The sequence below is a fragment of the Uloborus diversus genome, chromosome 2 (genome assembly GCF_026930045.1).
Source record: "Uloborus diversus isolate 005 chromosome 2, Udiv.v.3.1, whole genome shotgun sequence".
Lineage (NCBI taxonomy): Eukaryota > Metazoa > Arthropoda > Arachnida > Araneae > Uloboridae > Uloborus > Uloborus diversus.
In genome coordinates this window covers 167757036-167773570 of record NC_072732.1, presented here as the reverse complement: position 1 = coordinate 167773570, position 16535 = coordinate 167757036, and the positions used below count along the sequence as shown (strand labels likewise).

Below are 16535 nucleotides of genomic sequence, written 5' to 3'. Positions count from 1 at the left end.
AGTTAATACTTTAAAAAAAAAAAAAAAAAAAAAAACAATATGCTTTTACAAAATGTTAAATTAAAAAATAAATTAAGTGAAAAACAAATATTTGCTGATACTAGTTTTTCTACAATGAAAAATTCAACAAAATTGGATTTCTTTCAAAGCACTGGTGCAATTGATAAAACTGAAGGTATGATTAATTTTATGCAAATGATCAATTTAAATATATTCTTCATGAAAACTCACAAACAACTTAACAAAAAATATATAAACAAATAAATAAATAAAAATAAATAAACAAATTTATTTAAAAAAAAATCAGTTTTTGCATTGTTTTAAAATTTGCAATTCAATGACAGATTTTTAGATCTATATTTTTCTACAAGTATATATTATAAATAATCGTTTGAGATATGGCAAGCAGTAAAAATCTTCATTACAATAAGGAGCTCATGATCTTTCTTATTTTGATTTGTTTCGCAGTCTCTTACCTCTAGCTAATTGATGCAAACTGATGGATCTGTCACTGATTTGATCTTCACTTGGTTTAATATCTAAACATGGCTTGTTTCCAATGCCCATAGAAGACATTTCTGCAAGGCGATTTTCTAAAAACAAAATAATTTTATTGACTCGTGTTTAAAACTTGTTACAAAATATAATAATAGTTTCAAAAAAAATATGTAATTTTTTCACACACCAAACATACTGTGCAAAAATAAAAATTGTACAATAAATATTCAAAACTGCAATCAGCTAACCAGAAAAGAATGCAGTACAGACATTCAGCAGCAAAATTGTTCTTCTCGAAATACTGTTTAAATAGGTGGTTATGTTTTCAGTTGAAGTTATTAAACAACATTTTAATTATTTTCAGTAAGTTACCGCCCTATAGCCAGAGCTAAGGCATGCATGAAATGCCAGCGCAGTCATTCCAGCCGAGGACTGCAGTTTTGTGCTTATCAGCCTGGCATTCTGTGCTAATTCTATATTAGCTACCAGTTTGTTTGGCACACTTGGCTCCCTTAAGAGGTTTTCTGCCTCCAGCTGTCCCTTCCTATGAGGATCATTTTTATTAATTCATATAATGGTTCTCTACAGAAAAATCTTGTTTCCTGAGAAAAATGTGAGAGAAATAATTGTCAGAAGAATTGTACTTCAATTCTGTCTCTTTAACATTGAGCCAGAGATGGCAAATAGCTAAGAATAAACATCATTGCTTTTAAATATTTGAAAAAAAGTAAACATCTTAAGATTCTTGAATAAAGCAAAAATAAATATGAAATACTTTTCTTTCTTCTATTATAATTTGTTATTAATTTTTGATGCACGAAAAAATAACATTTGGAGTTCTTAATACAAAGTTAAGTCTAATACAAAACATCTAACACAGGCTTCAATTTGCTAGCTAATAGAAATGTCCTACAATATTTTCAGTTAAAAAAAAAAAAAAATCAATGAAAACAAAATATTAACAATAAGAGAAAATAAAATTGTCACACATAAAACTTTTTTTTAAATTCCCAGACAGAAACAATCCAGGAATGTTTTCGTTAACTGGATACCAGATCCATTTTTATGCTTGTGGTCCACTAGTTTAGTATAAAACATCATTCTTTACATCAATTTAGTAACTTACGAACTATTTCCTAAATATTTTTATTTAAATAAATTTCAAGAAACTTGGTGTAATAACGTAATGAACATATTTAGCCACTTTTAGCACCAAAATCATACTTTAATACTAGATTAAAATTTTATTTTAGCACAGCATTATGTATCTTAAATAGCTATATGGCTTTAATTAAAAAATACACAATTACTTTTCTTTTGGAAAGAATTGCAATTTTAAACATAAATTTACCTCTGTTTTTTACCGCCTGTTTTACCAAGATTTTCCTCAACTCAATAACCCAAGCAGCTTTTACTTCAGTGTTCGGAGCTTGAAGTAAAAATGTATCATGCAATTTCCTTTTACGGAACCAAATCTCAAACTTTGTAGGACTATCTCCAATTTGTTCAGTCATACCAATATCTGTAGTCTGTGAGAAAAATAAGGGAAGATTTGATTATAAAACTCAAAACTTCATTTTTGAATAGCTCTTCTTAACATATTTATAAATAACTAAGCAACAAACAAATAAAACAGAGCATGCATACATTAAAAAACAGGCTAAAGTCCTGCTACAAAATACTTTTGCTTTAGATCAACTTAATAAAACATTTATTGAAAGGAAAAATACAAAACTGCATTTATAAAGTTCAAAAATAAAGAGAAAATACCAGAAAATCGATCTGTAGTTAATGTAACATTTTACTTGGAACTACAATAAAAAGTAAGATGTAATGTTAAGCGGTACAGCTCTATCAATTCATAATATTTCAAAGTCTAATGATATTTTTTCTATATTCCTTCAAAATGCATACAATATTATTTTCTCAACATTTGCTGTTTTCAATTTCTCAACATGCTCCCTTGTTCTGCTAATGTATTGAGGGAAAAAGTGCTTTATGGCAGAGTTCTCACTTGATAATAAAATGCTTGACATCTTTTTATACATATAGATGACTCATGCGTGGTTGCAAAAACATAAATGGCCTGCTTTATAGTGCTACTACCTCCCCTAACGTTCAAAACATGAACTATGCAATTTTTTCTCAGAAATCAAAACAGGGTATTCAAGAAAGCATGTGTAAATTTGATTGAAATCAGCCAGGTACAAAACACTCCTGTTTAATTTGGATCACCATATTGCACATTTATGCTAATAACTAAGCAATTTTCATTCCCTTTGCTTCTCAGTAAAATATTTCCTTTAAAGTTTGTTTATAACAAAGTGAAAAATTGTTATGGGTATAACAAAATTTTGCTACATTCAGGGAAAAAAAAGTTCAATGAGGGAAAAAGTTCAGAAAATCAAAAGAGGGGAAACTATTCACTGTTTATCTTGAAAAGAAATCATCACTTGTTTTCTAACGCTAATTAAATTGGAATGCCACACCTACTTTCAGGGTTCATACACTTGTGGTTGAAAAAAAAATCTGACTTTTCCAGGTTGTTTTTTTAGAAAATTCCATGTTACTCACTTCATTCAAAATTAAGTTTATATAGCAATGTTTTCAAAATAATTAAAATTGTTTAAAGTAGCAATGCGGAAGAACTGAAACTTCTCCCCTTAAAATAAAAATAAATAAGCAGAATACTTTCAACTTATTTTAGTGCTTCTTTGATGTTATGTGTCATATTTAATATTATAGCGTTTTGCAGTAGTCTCGCAGCAATCTTTTAACATCCGCTTTTGGTTTACAATACTTATTTTTATTTTGTGATTAGTATATAACACAAAACACATTGCACAAAATCAGGGTTGACAAGCTTCTGCCAAAGCGGTTAAAACCACTGGTAGAAACTGGTTAAAACCGGCATGGCAAAAACCACTTTCTGCCACATTTGTGGCAGAAACTGGCAAAAACTCACAAAATGACAAAAAATTAATTATTGACATACAGTAGAAAATGTACGGAAAAAATAATTGTTAACCAAAGCACAATTTATAATTACAATATTATCACAATTCAAAATCAAATGTTACATTGTTTGGACTCTGCAGTTGCCTCTTATAAAAGGTGGTATCTAAAATCTAAACAGTTTCTCAATATGCACAAATTAGAATACTCTTACAACAGAAGACCTACAAGCAATGCATCAATAAACAAGCAATGTTCGTGAAACTTTCATTTATTGTATCTTTTTTTTAATTGGTCCATCATGTAGTAACTGGGATTGTGGTAAATAATTTGACTGGAAAAATAAGTTTCGAGAAATAGTGCGAATTTGTTTTGCAAAGCTGTGACATTATGCACAAAATCTGTGTTAATATTGGCAAGTAAAATTCTGGCACTTTCTTTTTGAAGTACATGGTAATTTCAATCATAAGCAATTTAGATGAAGCATGTAAGTGAGCAAATTACAATCAGTAATGCCTGTTTAATTCTTTATGTCACTTCTCTTCCCTAAGCACCCATACGATTTTTTGCCCTTTGTTAGATTAATCCAAATATTACAAGCATCTGCAATTGAAAAGTTTCCTTTCCAAACTAAATCAAGGGCACTAGCATAGGATTTTATTTTTTTAAATGACTGAATGAAGTTAATTTGTTTAGTTACTGTTACAAATATCATTTAGTAATTACTTGAGTTATTAAAGATACTTTTAAGTTTGTACCAGTTTCTGCTGGTTTTTACCGGTTATAACCAGTTTCTGCCACTGGCACGGCAAAAACTAGTTTCTGCCAGCAGAAAGCCAGCCCTGCGCAAAATGCAAAGCTAAATTTCAGTATAAATAGGATTAACTTATTGCATCGATCAGCATAACCATATAATGCATAATAACAAAAATCAACATTCGCCAATCATAGACCAATGTAAATAATCTTTTTTTTAATTTTTTTTTTCCTTTCGCATATTAAAGGATGCCTACATTAAAATTTCAATTTTTCTTTTCCAGAAAGTAATAATTAATTTTCAAAAATTCATAACTTTTTGCACATTTTATTTTATTTTCAATAGTTTACAATTATAAAAACATCCAATTCTGTTTTTGGAAGTTTACTCCTACTTTCATTGTGCAAATGACCAAATATGGCGACTAAGTGAAAATTTAAGATAAGATTTTTGAATTTGTAGCATAAAAGTAGTTACAAATAATTAATAATCCTTAAAAAACTACAATTAAAACAAAATAGTCAGTATTTAGCACATAAGCATCTAAGGCAATTAGAACAAAAAAAATGTTCTGAAGATTAAATTTTGCATTTTTCCAGAAAATAATAGGGAATTATCCGGGTAAAAAGGCAGCACATTTTGTGTTGTTTTGAATAGTTTGCATGGCAATTAATACCTAATGCCGTTTTCTAGAACTTAGGCACTTAAAAAGCTTTGTGTACTTTCATCTTGGGAATAACCAAAGATGACGGCTATGCCCAAAAATAAGAAATAATTTTCTGAATTTGTCGCATGAAGACAATTAGAAAATAATAAATCTTCATGAAACTACAATTCAGTTGAAAATTTTTTATCACAATTGAGCCCAAGGCAATGAAGATAAGATTAAGTTTTAATAACAAAATTTTTCATTTCTCAAGAAAATTATTTAAAATAATGATAATAATAAAAACAATTTCACGACTATTTTGTGTTATTTTCAATAGTTTGCAATAAAGAAAAAATCCAATTCTGCTTTGTTGTTGGAAACTTGGACATTTTAAGATCGTGTCTACTTCTATATTGTGAATGACCAAAAATGGCGACTATGTTGCACGCGTAGCTGAAATGACTTTTCAATAAAAAAAATGATTTTCCACGATCGACCCTCCCATCTTCAGGTTATGCTTCCGAAGCAGTAAATTGTCTTCTTCCCTGTTGAGTTTTGTGCATAATTCTGGTTGAGGAATTTTTTCTTTGGGAGGAATTAATGAGTCAAAAATGGCAGCTGCGGAAGTTTTTCGGGTCACCACTTTTTTCATTGCCAGCGTCATTTTGCCTCAAAATTTTTACAATTTTTTTAAAGAAAATCAATAAAAATGAAGATTTGATCTCATAGAACAAAATTCCCAGGGGAAAAAAATTTTTGGGGCACATTTGGAAAATTCCTAGATTTTCCCCCGATATTTTTGACTATGTAATTTTCCTTGACAATTCCAGGTTTTCTGGGCGCGTAAGAACCCTGTAACTTTTTATAAGGGAAACAAGATAACAGATTAGGTCATCCAATTTTTTTTCCCTTTTCCTCTGCCAACTATACAGCTTCAATTTATGACTGTTTGAAAAGGAAAGAAAGAAGAAAAATATTACACTGCTTGATAGGTTATTACAGATCAAAATACTAAAAGTTTCCTTATCAAAAGATATTTTGTTTTTAGAACAAAACATTAGAATTTGAGAAAAAAATAGGAAGTACCTTTATGCTATGCTTGTATTGATACATTTCATAGCCTTTCCTTTGAGGATCTCTTCTAGCTTTGCTAAATAAAATGAGGTCTTCAAACAGAAAAACATGACGCATGCACTTTCGAGACCTGCCTTGCCACACAATAAACTCATCTTGACGCAACAGCCGACCTTGCTCTTTCACATTTACCTAGTAAGGAAAAACTAATTCAATATACAGTTTATTACTTTACTCTGTCCTAAACATTAAAAGTTTCGTACCTTAGGACGCATTTCTGAAAATTCATATTAATAATACTTGATAGGTTATCTCCCTGAAACTTATATTTTGTCAAAAGTGTTCTGTATAGGGATGCAGAGTCAGAGGGAAAATGACCAGCTCAGACTCACACTTGGAATATCAGAGCCTTTGACTCCAACTCCTTTACCCTAAACTCAGTCCAACTCCAACTCTTACTCTGGCAGTAATACAGGATAACTCTGGTTGCAGTGGCAGAGTTGACTGACGAGTGGGGACGACTTTTGGAATTTAAAGCCTTTTATTCCCGACTCAGGCTCTTTTACCACAAAATCAGTTTGACTCTGTCTTTGTAGCCCTGGTTCTGTAAGCATGGAAAGATTAAAACTGCTCTATATTAAGACAGCAGGAAAGTTGTACTTAAAAGTTATGCTACAAATGATTGTTCGCATAAGCACAAGTTCTAAAAGTTTTTTTTTAACATTACAGGCATATATACTTTACAAATTTTGAATGAAAAATATACTCTAATAGAAAATAAGATAATGATGTGTAAGATTCCTATCTCAACTTCCAAAAAACAAGATTTGAGCATAATTATATGATCAAAATGTACCAGGAATGCACTATTTCAAACACGCATTCTCAACCTGAGGGTCATAAAATTTCAAGGGAGGTGCAAATGTTAAAAAAATAAATAAATAAAATAAAATAACAAGACCATAAGATTCGCTGCATTTTATGGTCACATGTGAATATTGAATTGCCTTTTTTTGAGGTTTTTAGTGCAGTTTTTATCCTTGTATCTCTGAATCTAGGTTTTCAACAGTAGCATGCATGAAATAAAAGTTCAAGCAAGGTAACTTGAGGTGCTTTTCATCAGTTACAATCTAATGTTCAAAAACTTGTCACAGACAAACAGTGCAGACCGAAAAATGAAAAATCCTGTAATTTGCACGAGAAAATCCTGCAACTATTCGAACGAGTACTAAAAAATTGTGATCAACACATATTACAAAAAAATTGCATTGAATACTAAGAAAGCAAATTTTGTAATATTTACCGGAGTTAATTTATTGAGACATCCCTAATATGATTGAATACATTCCATTGATTGTTGTTCTTACTTTAATATATATTTTATTAACATCTTGATTAATAATAATTATGGTTATTCTAGAATAATATTTTATATACATATTTAAATAATTCTTTAATTTTTATTTAATGCATTTGCAGTGCATGATTTGGCTCTTCTCAAAAAGTCAGAGTCAAATTTCTGATCACAGCAGTGACCCCTTGTATGTTGTGTTCAATTAAGAACGATGTGAACTAACACTCAGTTTGGATACCAGCATTGTAAGAGCTACTAGGTCGGGAAAAACTCAAAGTTTGATTATTTTCAACACTTTGTTTACTGTCCAGGTGTTTTTTCATGTGGATATGAGAAATAACATCTCCTTTTCCTTTATGGGCTATGGACAAATCGCAACAGCACAAAGAGCAAAACGCAAACTGTTGACCTTTTCTTGATTCTATAATGAATGGATGATCAACACTGTAAGACTTGTTAAAGATAGAATTATTTTTTCTTCCAGACATCGTCAAGTTCCACCAAAATTCAAAACTTTTCCGAAGCTTTCTTAACATCCATTGCCTACGCACTCCGCAATAGCTAATGTAAACAAAGCAAAGTAAAAAGTGCGCGTGCGATTATTTGGCACGATGCCAAACATCTCAAACCATCCTGCTGAATGGAAAGATTTGGGGTTGCCAACAACGGGGAACAGCGTTGAGTTTGGCGCCGCCACAGAGCGATCTATGACGTCATGTTGAATAGTGATCGTTAGAAGGGTGAACCTAGAGCCGCTGTATAGATACGCCGACGCATCAGCTAAGTTTAGCCATTTTGGATCAGATTTTTCATTGTTGCACTGCTAGGGTTACCAGAATAAAGTTTTTGATTTCGCCAAATTTGCCGAAAATTCAAGTGTTGCTAATTGCTCACAGTGAAAAATCACCAAAAGCGATAACTCGCCAGAAAAGAAAACCACTCAAACACGCGCTCCGATCCAAAATGGCTAATCTTAAGCTGATGCGTCGGCTTGTATACATAGGGGCCTTAACTATTACATGGCTTGGCTAGCTTGCAGACTCGCAGTAGGTAAAGGAAAGTCGCCGTCCACAACGGAAGAAAATTCGAATCCGTACCTTACACGTTCTTTTGATTACCGATGGAAAAATCAGAGGAATTCCAGGAAAAAATCACAAAAATCCGGTAACCCGGAATACGCGGCAAAAATCCGACATTACCGGGCTAAATGCGGAAAGTTGGCAAGTCTGAACAGTGGCAGTTTTCCAACTGATGTATGAAAAGTGACTGGTATTACATGGCCACCTCACTTAGATATTAGATAACCTCAAATTAATTTGCATTTAGTTCCTCGAACCTTCGAGTATTAAATTTTGGGTACAAACTTATGTATAATTTCAATAACAAGCTTCAGATTCAAATCTGATAGCACAATTTGTATTGATCACATATGGTAAAGAAGAAGGGCATGATCTTACACCATTGTTCAAAGGGGTGCAGAACTTAAAGGGTTGAGATTCAATGATTTAAAATATGTAATTGCTATAAAATGTGTGCACTTTTTTTCTTTTAGTAACTTTTGATAAGAGTCGAAAAACAGCGAACCCTTTATTTTCTACTGCTGTCGGAAAATATATAAATTATTCTTTTTGAGATAAGAGTTTACTCTATTAAAAACCTTTCCTAACAATTTACCAAAACGTAAACTGCAACGCTTGACTATTAGGAATAAAAAGTGAAAAAAAAAATCATGTTATAAATGAATCATGCTTTGGTAGACTTCAAAATTTCATTCAGTTACATTGAGTGGCCACAGTTGGGAAAAAATATTTGGATCAACTCATTTTGGGGCTTGCAGGGACTCAACAAAAGAAAAAGTGGTTTGAAACTAATTTACATTGCATTTGTATGCTTTGTACAATTTAAAAAAAAAACAAACAAATATAGTAGAACCTTGTTTATCTGGATCTTCAGATTATCCGGATCAAATATGTAATTGTTTCAAAAATTTTAAACCCACATAGATAACTTTTAATTATTATAGCAAAGAAAATTATAAGTATGCTGAAATTTTTTTCTTATTTTGATTAAATATTTATGTACTACTCCTGCATATAGTGTACAATAAATTACAGTAATCTAACAAACACCACAGTAGCTAAACTAGAATGATAAAGGGTTAGATTGACAGTGCTTTAATCAAATTAACACGCTTGAAACAGAAGATAGTGGACAAATTCTTTCTTAAAAAATTATCTGAAAAACTGTTTTGATTTTTTAAACAGTACAGCATAATTTTGTTAGAACATATGGTTTTGTGTAGTAACAAAAGGTAAGTCTGCTAAGTTAAGGAGCTTTGCCGATACTCCCCGGATTATCAAACATCTGGATTGCCTTTGGTCCCAATTAGTCAAGACAAATGAGATTCTACTGTATTTCAAAGGATGATGTCCCCTGCATCCCCCACCCCCAATTATAGCACTATCAGATAATTCTAGCAGCAATGTTAAAAAATACTTTTCAAATTTTGTGTCCTCCAAGAAAAAGCTGGTAAAGTCTTGAACAGTAATGATCTCAAATTTTGTCCATTGATAAAGAAATGCTTACGTCTGAATCTTTCAAAGCATCCATTGCCAAAAGGTCATTGCCATGTCTCAACTGGAAACGAACCATTTCTTCAGCTGCCTATAAAAATTAAGAAATAAAAAGACTAAAATATTAATAATATTTTTATATCAATTTAAAAAAAAAACTGTTTATCTAAATCAAAGTATTAACAAAGATAGGCAGATTGTTGTAGCAATTAATTGAAATTTCAATTATTTTGAAAATGATAACAAAAATATATTGAAAAGAAGAAGGGGGAGGGGGAGGGAGAATGCTGACTCAGAAAGAATTACCATACCATGTTTCACACATGATCTGATATTAAAAAAAAAAAAAAAAAGACTCATAGTTTAAAAAAACGAAGAGTGATCCACTCTAAAAAATTGAAAATATTTATTCCAAATCAAGCAATTTTCATGGAACCCTGGTTTTTCTTTAGTAGAATAGTTTGAATGCAACATTTTGAAAATGGATTACTTGCAGTAAAAAGGGAAATTATTTTAAATGATATAAATTAGCTTTAAAAGTAACACCAATATCAAATAATGTTTCTTTGAATAACTTTGGACACCTTGGTTGAACAAAAAGTTTTCAATTCCAGTGAGATAACTAGTACTTCTTTTATTACCACATATATATTTAATGTGGGTCTTTATGGATATAAGTTAAATTCTCATGTCAAGCCATCGTCATGTTTGTTGTGGTATTTAATTTTTGTTGACACATAAACTTACAACCCCATTGTTATATGCATATTTGCAAAAAGTAAAAACACTGCCTTTGTGACAATTGAGAACATTCATCTTTTAAACTTCATCAGAATTCCAACTACAGTACTAAATTTCTGTTCTGAGGATAAATCAGATGTCATTTCAGTAAAATTATATTCTTGATATAATTCAAGGTCATACATTGGCAAGAAATGGATTTTTAATCCGCAATTAATTCTGTTATTTTCTCTGGTATTCAGTCAGAAAATATTATTATAAAATTATCACTGTAACAACCCTTAAGTAGTCTTGGCGATCTGGGGAACACAATTTAGGAAATGCTGAAATAGAATGGTGTAAGAATCTAAGCTCAAAACTAGAATAACTTAAGTCATTTTTTGAATCTGGGTCACATTCCACTGCTTTGTTTTTTTGTGAAAAATTTTACAGTATTAATTTATAAGTTAATGAAAAAAGTTTGAAAATCTTTGAAGAGAATATGAGATTTTGAAATGAAACGTATGCTTTGAAAAATCTACATGCACTTCTTTGATTCTATTATCTTACATAGTTTCTGAACATTCGTAGTGTTTTCCATGTCTTTCTTTTAAAATGTGTTATTTTAAAATGATATATGCATCATAACATTATGAACTCATAAAGGTATTAACTTTTTTATGCAGTCTTCATTAGAATAAAATTATAATCATTAAGCAATTTTTCATTTTCAAAGAGTCCAACTTAATAATAATCTTGAATTTTTGAGGCACTCTTCTGTTCCTTAACATAAAAAATATGCACAAAAAAATCACTCCATAATTTACTTAAACAAATAATTATTGCATTAGCTATCTCCTGTTTTAAAGCTATTTTGAAGTAACAGTTTTGATACCTTACTTTATAGAATACAAAAAATGCTGATCGTTAAGTCAAACTCTTATAATAGCCAAGCAACATAAAAACCTCTAACTTAAAAATATGTGTTATATCTTATCAAAACAAAAGAAAGAAACACCTAGAACAACAGCATACATTAGATTTAAATGCAAAATAACTCATTTTAACATACCTTTAAAGCTTTATGCTCAGTTTCTCTTTCTGGACATTCTTTTAACAATTGTTTCAAGAGAAGGGCATATTTTCCCATTCTTTGAACCGGCTTAAGAAGGTAACTAGCAAGATCCATTTTATCTTGCAATTCAAGCTGCATTTTCTATAAAAGAATAAGGAAAATGTTTAGCCTTTGTTTTTTATATAAAAGAATAAGGAAAATGTTTAGCCTTTGTTTTTTATTGTCACAATTCTATTCAGGAAATAAAACATGATGAATCAGGCATTTAGTTAATCAAGAATAAGGTACACTAATACAGTTTAGGCTTCATCTTGCAAACTCTTGGGTGTCACAAAAAATATTTATAAAATTGAGATTTCATAAAATCAAATAGCAATCTTTCTACAAAAGAATTTTCAGACTTGGTTAGAGGTTCGCAAAATCATGCGTAGTCCTAAACTAGAGGCTCGTAAAATCAAGGGTTAACTGTATGTGTATGATATATCAGGCGTTAGTGCTGTAGTTAAGGGGAATACGGGGGAACACAGCCCCCCAAAATATTTGGTTTATGATTGTAAAAATTATGCAAATTCAATTTCTTTCTCAGATAGCTCAACACAATGTAAAAAATGCAACAGCTGTTTGTGTTCTTGTCTTGTTTCATTAGTTCTCATATATTTTATTTTATGCTCATATTGCAAAACTTTTTAAGTTTAAAAATTTTTTGACAACAAAAGCAAAATTTTCCTCACTGAAAATAATTTCTAGTACAATTCTTACTACACAGTTTTTGCTTTTAAGTTCAGACCTAAATAAATTGCTGTTTTTCTTATTATTTAAAAAAAGTACTACTAGTTCAAACACATTTCAAAATGATGCAAAAAGAAAAAAAAAACCAAATAACTGAAAACACTTACTCTAAAAAAAGAATTTCCGTATTCTGACATGAGGGCATCCGACTTTGGCTTGTTCTTATTATACAATGCATATAAATAAAATTGTGGTTGCTATAATTGACAAAAAAAAAAAAAAAAAGAGAGAGAGAGAGAGAGAAAGAAAAATTAAAACATAATACATTACACAAAAAATGAGGATTTTTAAATGCAGTTAATACATTTATCTCATTTATTTAATATGCATACAAAGAAATATGAATCAAGAAGCAATGCTTTAATTTAAACAGTTGGTAAAGCTAATCTTATTATCACAGCAAAGCAATAACATTAAATACTCAGCAACTCACCAACTACAGATTTAATCTATGAAAAATAATTCATATTTTATCAATATTTTCATTTTGTACCAATATAAAGTTACAAAATGCTTATACAATTCTGATATTTTCATTAAGGTATTTGCTGTTCAGGGAGTGAGTAGTTTAAAATTGATCAACATTTCTACTATATTTATGTTTTGCTTCTTACATTATTTTTAAAATTTTTGAAAAAAAAAACTTAAGTTATAGAAATAATAAATATGCTCAGCCAGTTACTTTTAGACATGTTCAGCTTTGTGCATAAATTATGTAAAATGTAGCAAATCATTTTGAATGGTATGTTCTTACCAAACCCTTACCTACAGTTTTTCTCATTTATAGCATATGAGATAATTTGACATTCCCCCCAGCTCTATTTGCTCATGTCTATTCTTGATAAAGCACTTCCATCCACACTAACATTCACATAGGTTCTTAAAACACAATTTCGAAAGTCTTTATAAACAATTATACTATAAACATATGTGTCATTTCTAATCATTTAAAATATGCTTCTCTGATTTTTTTTCAAATCACAAATAATGAAAGTTTTTTCAAGATGCTGTAGCAAACACAGCATACAAGCATAATTTAAAAAAAAGAAAAGAAAAATACATTGAAGATTTGATTTGTATTACGCCTAAAAGCAAAAAAAAAAAAAAAGTTGTAATGATATACATGAGGATTTGCATAAAAACTAGAACAAACTTGAAAACATTCAATGAACTACTTCTAAAGAATATAAAAATTAAATAATAGTAATACTAACAAAATCAAGAAAACATTGTCCAACAGTGAAGGGTGCACTTTCACAATGTTCTAGTTCGGTTAAGAAGTATTGATTGTGGAATTCATAAATTTTTTCAATGTTTCCAAATACAACATTTCTCTGGCCTCTCAATGCTTGAGGAATGTCTTCCCGCATCAGCTCTGGTATATAATTCTAACGAAGAAAAAAACAAAAAGTGATTAACAATAAGAAAAGCAATCATGATCAATATTTTTTAAAATACCAACTACAGGTGATCCCCCCCCCCCCTACAGTGGGGCTGCGCATTAATGAGTACAACCATTCTCAGACCAGCAAGTTGGATACAATTGACTTTCCTTGAAATACATGAAGCTACCGAATACTTATTTAGTTAAAAAAAATAAATTAAAAAAAAAACATTATGGGATTTCAAACTAAAAACATCTTAATGTAAAAACTGAGTAAAAATGAGAAAGAAAATTTCAGAGAATAATATTGATTAAATTTGTAACATAAATAATGAATAACTTTAGATACAGATTTTAACTTGAGTGTTATAATAAGCACCCAAAATATTAGAGTGAACAAAATGATGACAGAACTTGGTCATAATTTAGCTTACTTGTGTGCATGTAGAAAATAATGCATAGAGGTAGAGCAGGGGGTCAAAAAAAAAAAAAAAAAGCCCTTGGTAAGCACGCATAATAGCTGGGTATGACATACCCAAACAGCCACCTGCATACAAAAACTGATTGTCATAGAAGTTCAGAAACCAGAGTCTCCAAAACTTATCTTTGCATGAATTTTGCCTAATATATTAGAAAGTTGCATAAAATTGAAAGGAAAGGAGGGAGGCTCCCATGAGTTCCTATGTAAATTACGCCCTAGTTGTTCATTTAAGAAAGCCTTAGAAAAATATAATGCATCATAAGCCTTAGAAATGATATTGTCGGTATGAGGAAATAAGTCAAGTGTAGTGTTAAGTAACACCCAAATCATTAACCGTACAGTAGAAAGCGCAAAAAAAAAAAAAAAAAAAAGAAAGAAAGAAATCCTTTGAGCAATTTTGTGAGGCTGAAGAATTAAAAATGTGGAATTTAACTAAGAATAAATAAGAGCTAAGAGTTACAAGTACAAATGAGTGCACTGCATTTGCAACTATTTAGATAAAACTTACTTCCTGTGCACACCTGGCACAGGTTATCAAGATTGTTTTGTAAAACAGCAGTATTAACAGTAACAAGAATGTTTCTAATATGGCATACAGGGATATCTTATTTCACCCAAGAGCTATAACTTCATATGTTTAATAACAGGAGTAGTAGAGTCATTTAAAAAAAAATCACACATCATTTAAAGATCATCCTACCTAAATAACATATACCTTGCAATGCTTGTAATATTTAAAAAGTAATCTTGGACAGAATTGCTGAAATTTTTTTTACCTCAATAATGTATTCTAATGAATTTACATAATCTCGTTCTGTTTGTATCAGCTCTTTCATTATTAGCATCAGAGTCCTGGGGAAAAGAAAACAAAAGTATTTCATAAATTACCACAATAAAACACATTAAATGCCAACTGAAACATAATATTCTTTTGCATCCATTTACACAGCAACAATTCAGCTTCCGATATATAATTGGATGAACTTATTTTTTGAAGTTTGCCTACATTGTTATATGGTTATATAATTGCTAACATTGAGTGCATCTTACATAAAAGATAGGCATACTGTCAAGAAATAGATTTTAATGCAAAAATGGCTAAAGCTTTAAACTTAATTAAAACTGCTACAATTACAAATCGTTTAAGTTACACATTAACACTGTAAATTCCCCAAACTTTAAAAAGAAAAATGACCAATTTTACTGGTTCTAAATTTACATTTGAAGACATTTGAATCCAAGCATTTTTCAAAGCCTTGATCACAAGATAATTACAAAACTCATGCTCTATCAAACATTACAATAAAACATGTTGCATTAGCAATGCTAAATGCTCAAGAGAACTATTCATTATAATTCTATTACAACTACCTACTAAATAGCGAGATACTTAAAAGTCTGATAATCTTGAAAACTTCCAATGTGCCCCCACACCCTGGTATTTTGAAAAGTCAACACCTATAAAAGTGCACTAATTTGTAACTAGCTTAGGAGCTATCTTTAGAGTAATATGTTTCCAAAGTATTTTTAAAAGAGCATGGACGTAGAATGTATGAGCTTATAATAATTTCAAAGCTTAATATAACAAATAACTTACTTCTTGGATTTAGCCTCTGTGTCATTACTACTATTTTCAGAAAGAGATATGTGGTCTGTAGAATCTGAAGAGCTAGACTGATTCAGAAGGTGTGTATTGACTGGAACAGGCCCTTTTGCAGGATCTGGACGGGAATCTGATTTTTCATTACTAGGTGTGTCCAGCACTTCAGGTCTGGTAGAAAATAAATAGAAGTGTTTGAAATAATGTTAATAGTATTTCTGTCAACCATTCATCAGAGGACAATTTTAATTTTTCTTTCCAACATGCTAGGTTATCATTTACAATGTACCAGAAAATGAAGTAAAGGTTTACATTAAAAATCATTTTGTTAATTAGTTTAATGTAAAAACTGCTGTGGGAAGGAAAAAGGTGGTATCTAGTACTTCTGTCAATCATTCATACAGGAACATTTTAAACTATTTTTTTCAGTATGCTACAGTGGCGCCGACTCCATGGGGCTTGAGGGGGCCCGAGCTCCCTCAAAAATATTTTTAAGGGGGCAGAGCCCCCCCAATAAATCAAGAAAATTCTAAGTTATATTAATGCTTTCTAAACTCATAAATTTATCTTTTATTTTCCTTGTTTGAAGATAGTTTACCTTGTAAAATATATTCAGTAATGAGTTA

General features: G+C 30.5%; 1 protein-coding gene across 1 annotated transcript in view; it reads right to left on the bottom strand.

Annotated features, from left to right (window-relative positions):
• The window catches only part of LOC129216648 (puratrophin-1-like), a 249267-nt gene that overhangs the window by 19593 nt on the left and 213139 nt on the right, over window positions 1-16535 (bottom strand). Inside the window, exons 15-23 of the mRNA XM_054850865.1 lie at window positions 15907-16080; window positions 15086-15161; window positions 13659-13832; window positions 12552-12641; window positions 11653-11796; window positions 9874-9951; window positions 5946-6125; window positions 1850-2027; window positions 477-593 (exon numbers count right to left, since the gene is read on the bottom strand). Coding sequence (XP_054706840.1) covers window positions 477-593; window positions 1850-2027; window positions 5946-6125; window positions 9874-9951; window positions 11653-11796; window positions 12552-12641; window positions 13659-13832; window positions 15086-15161; window positions 15907-16080 — 1211 coding nt within the window. The remainder of the gene's footprint in view (window positions 1-476; window positions 594-1849; window positions 2028-5945; window positions 6126-9873; window positions 9952-11652; window positions 11797-12551; window positions 12642-13658; window positions 13833-15085; window positions 15162-15906; window positions 16081-16535) is intronic.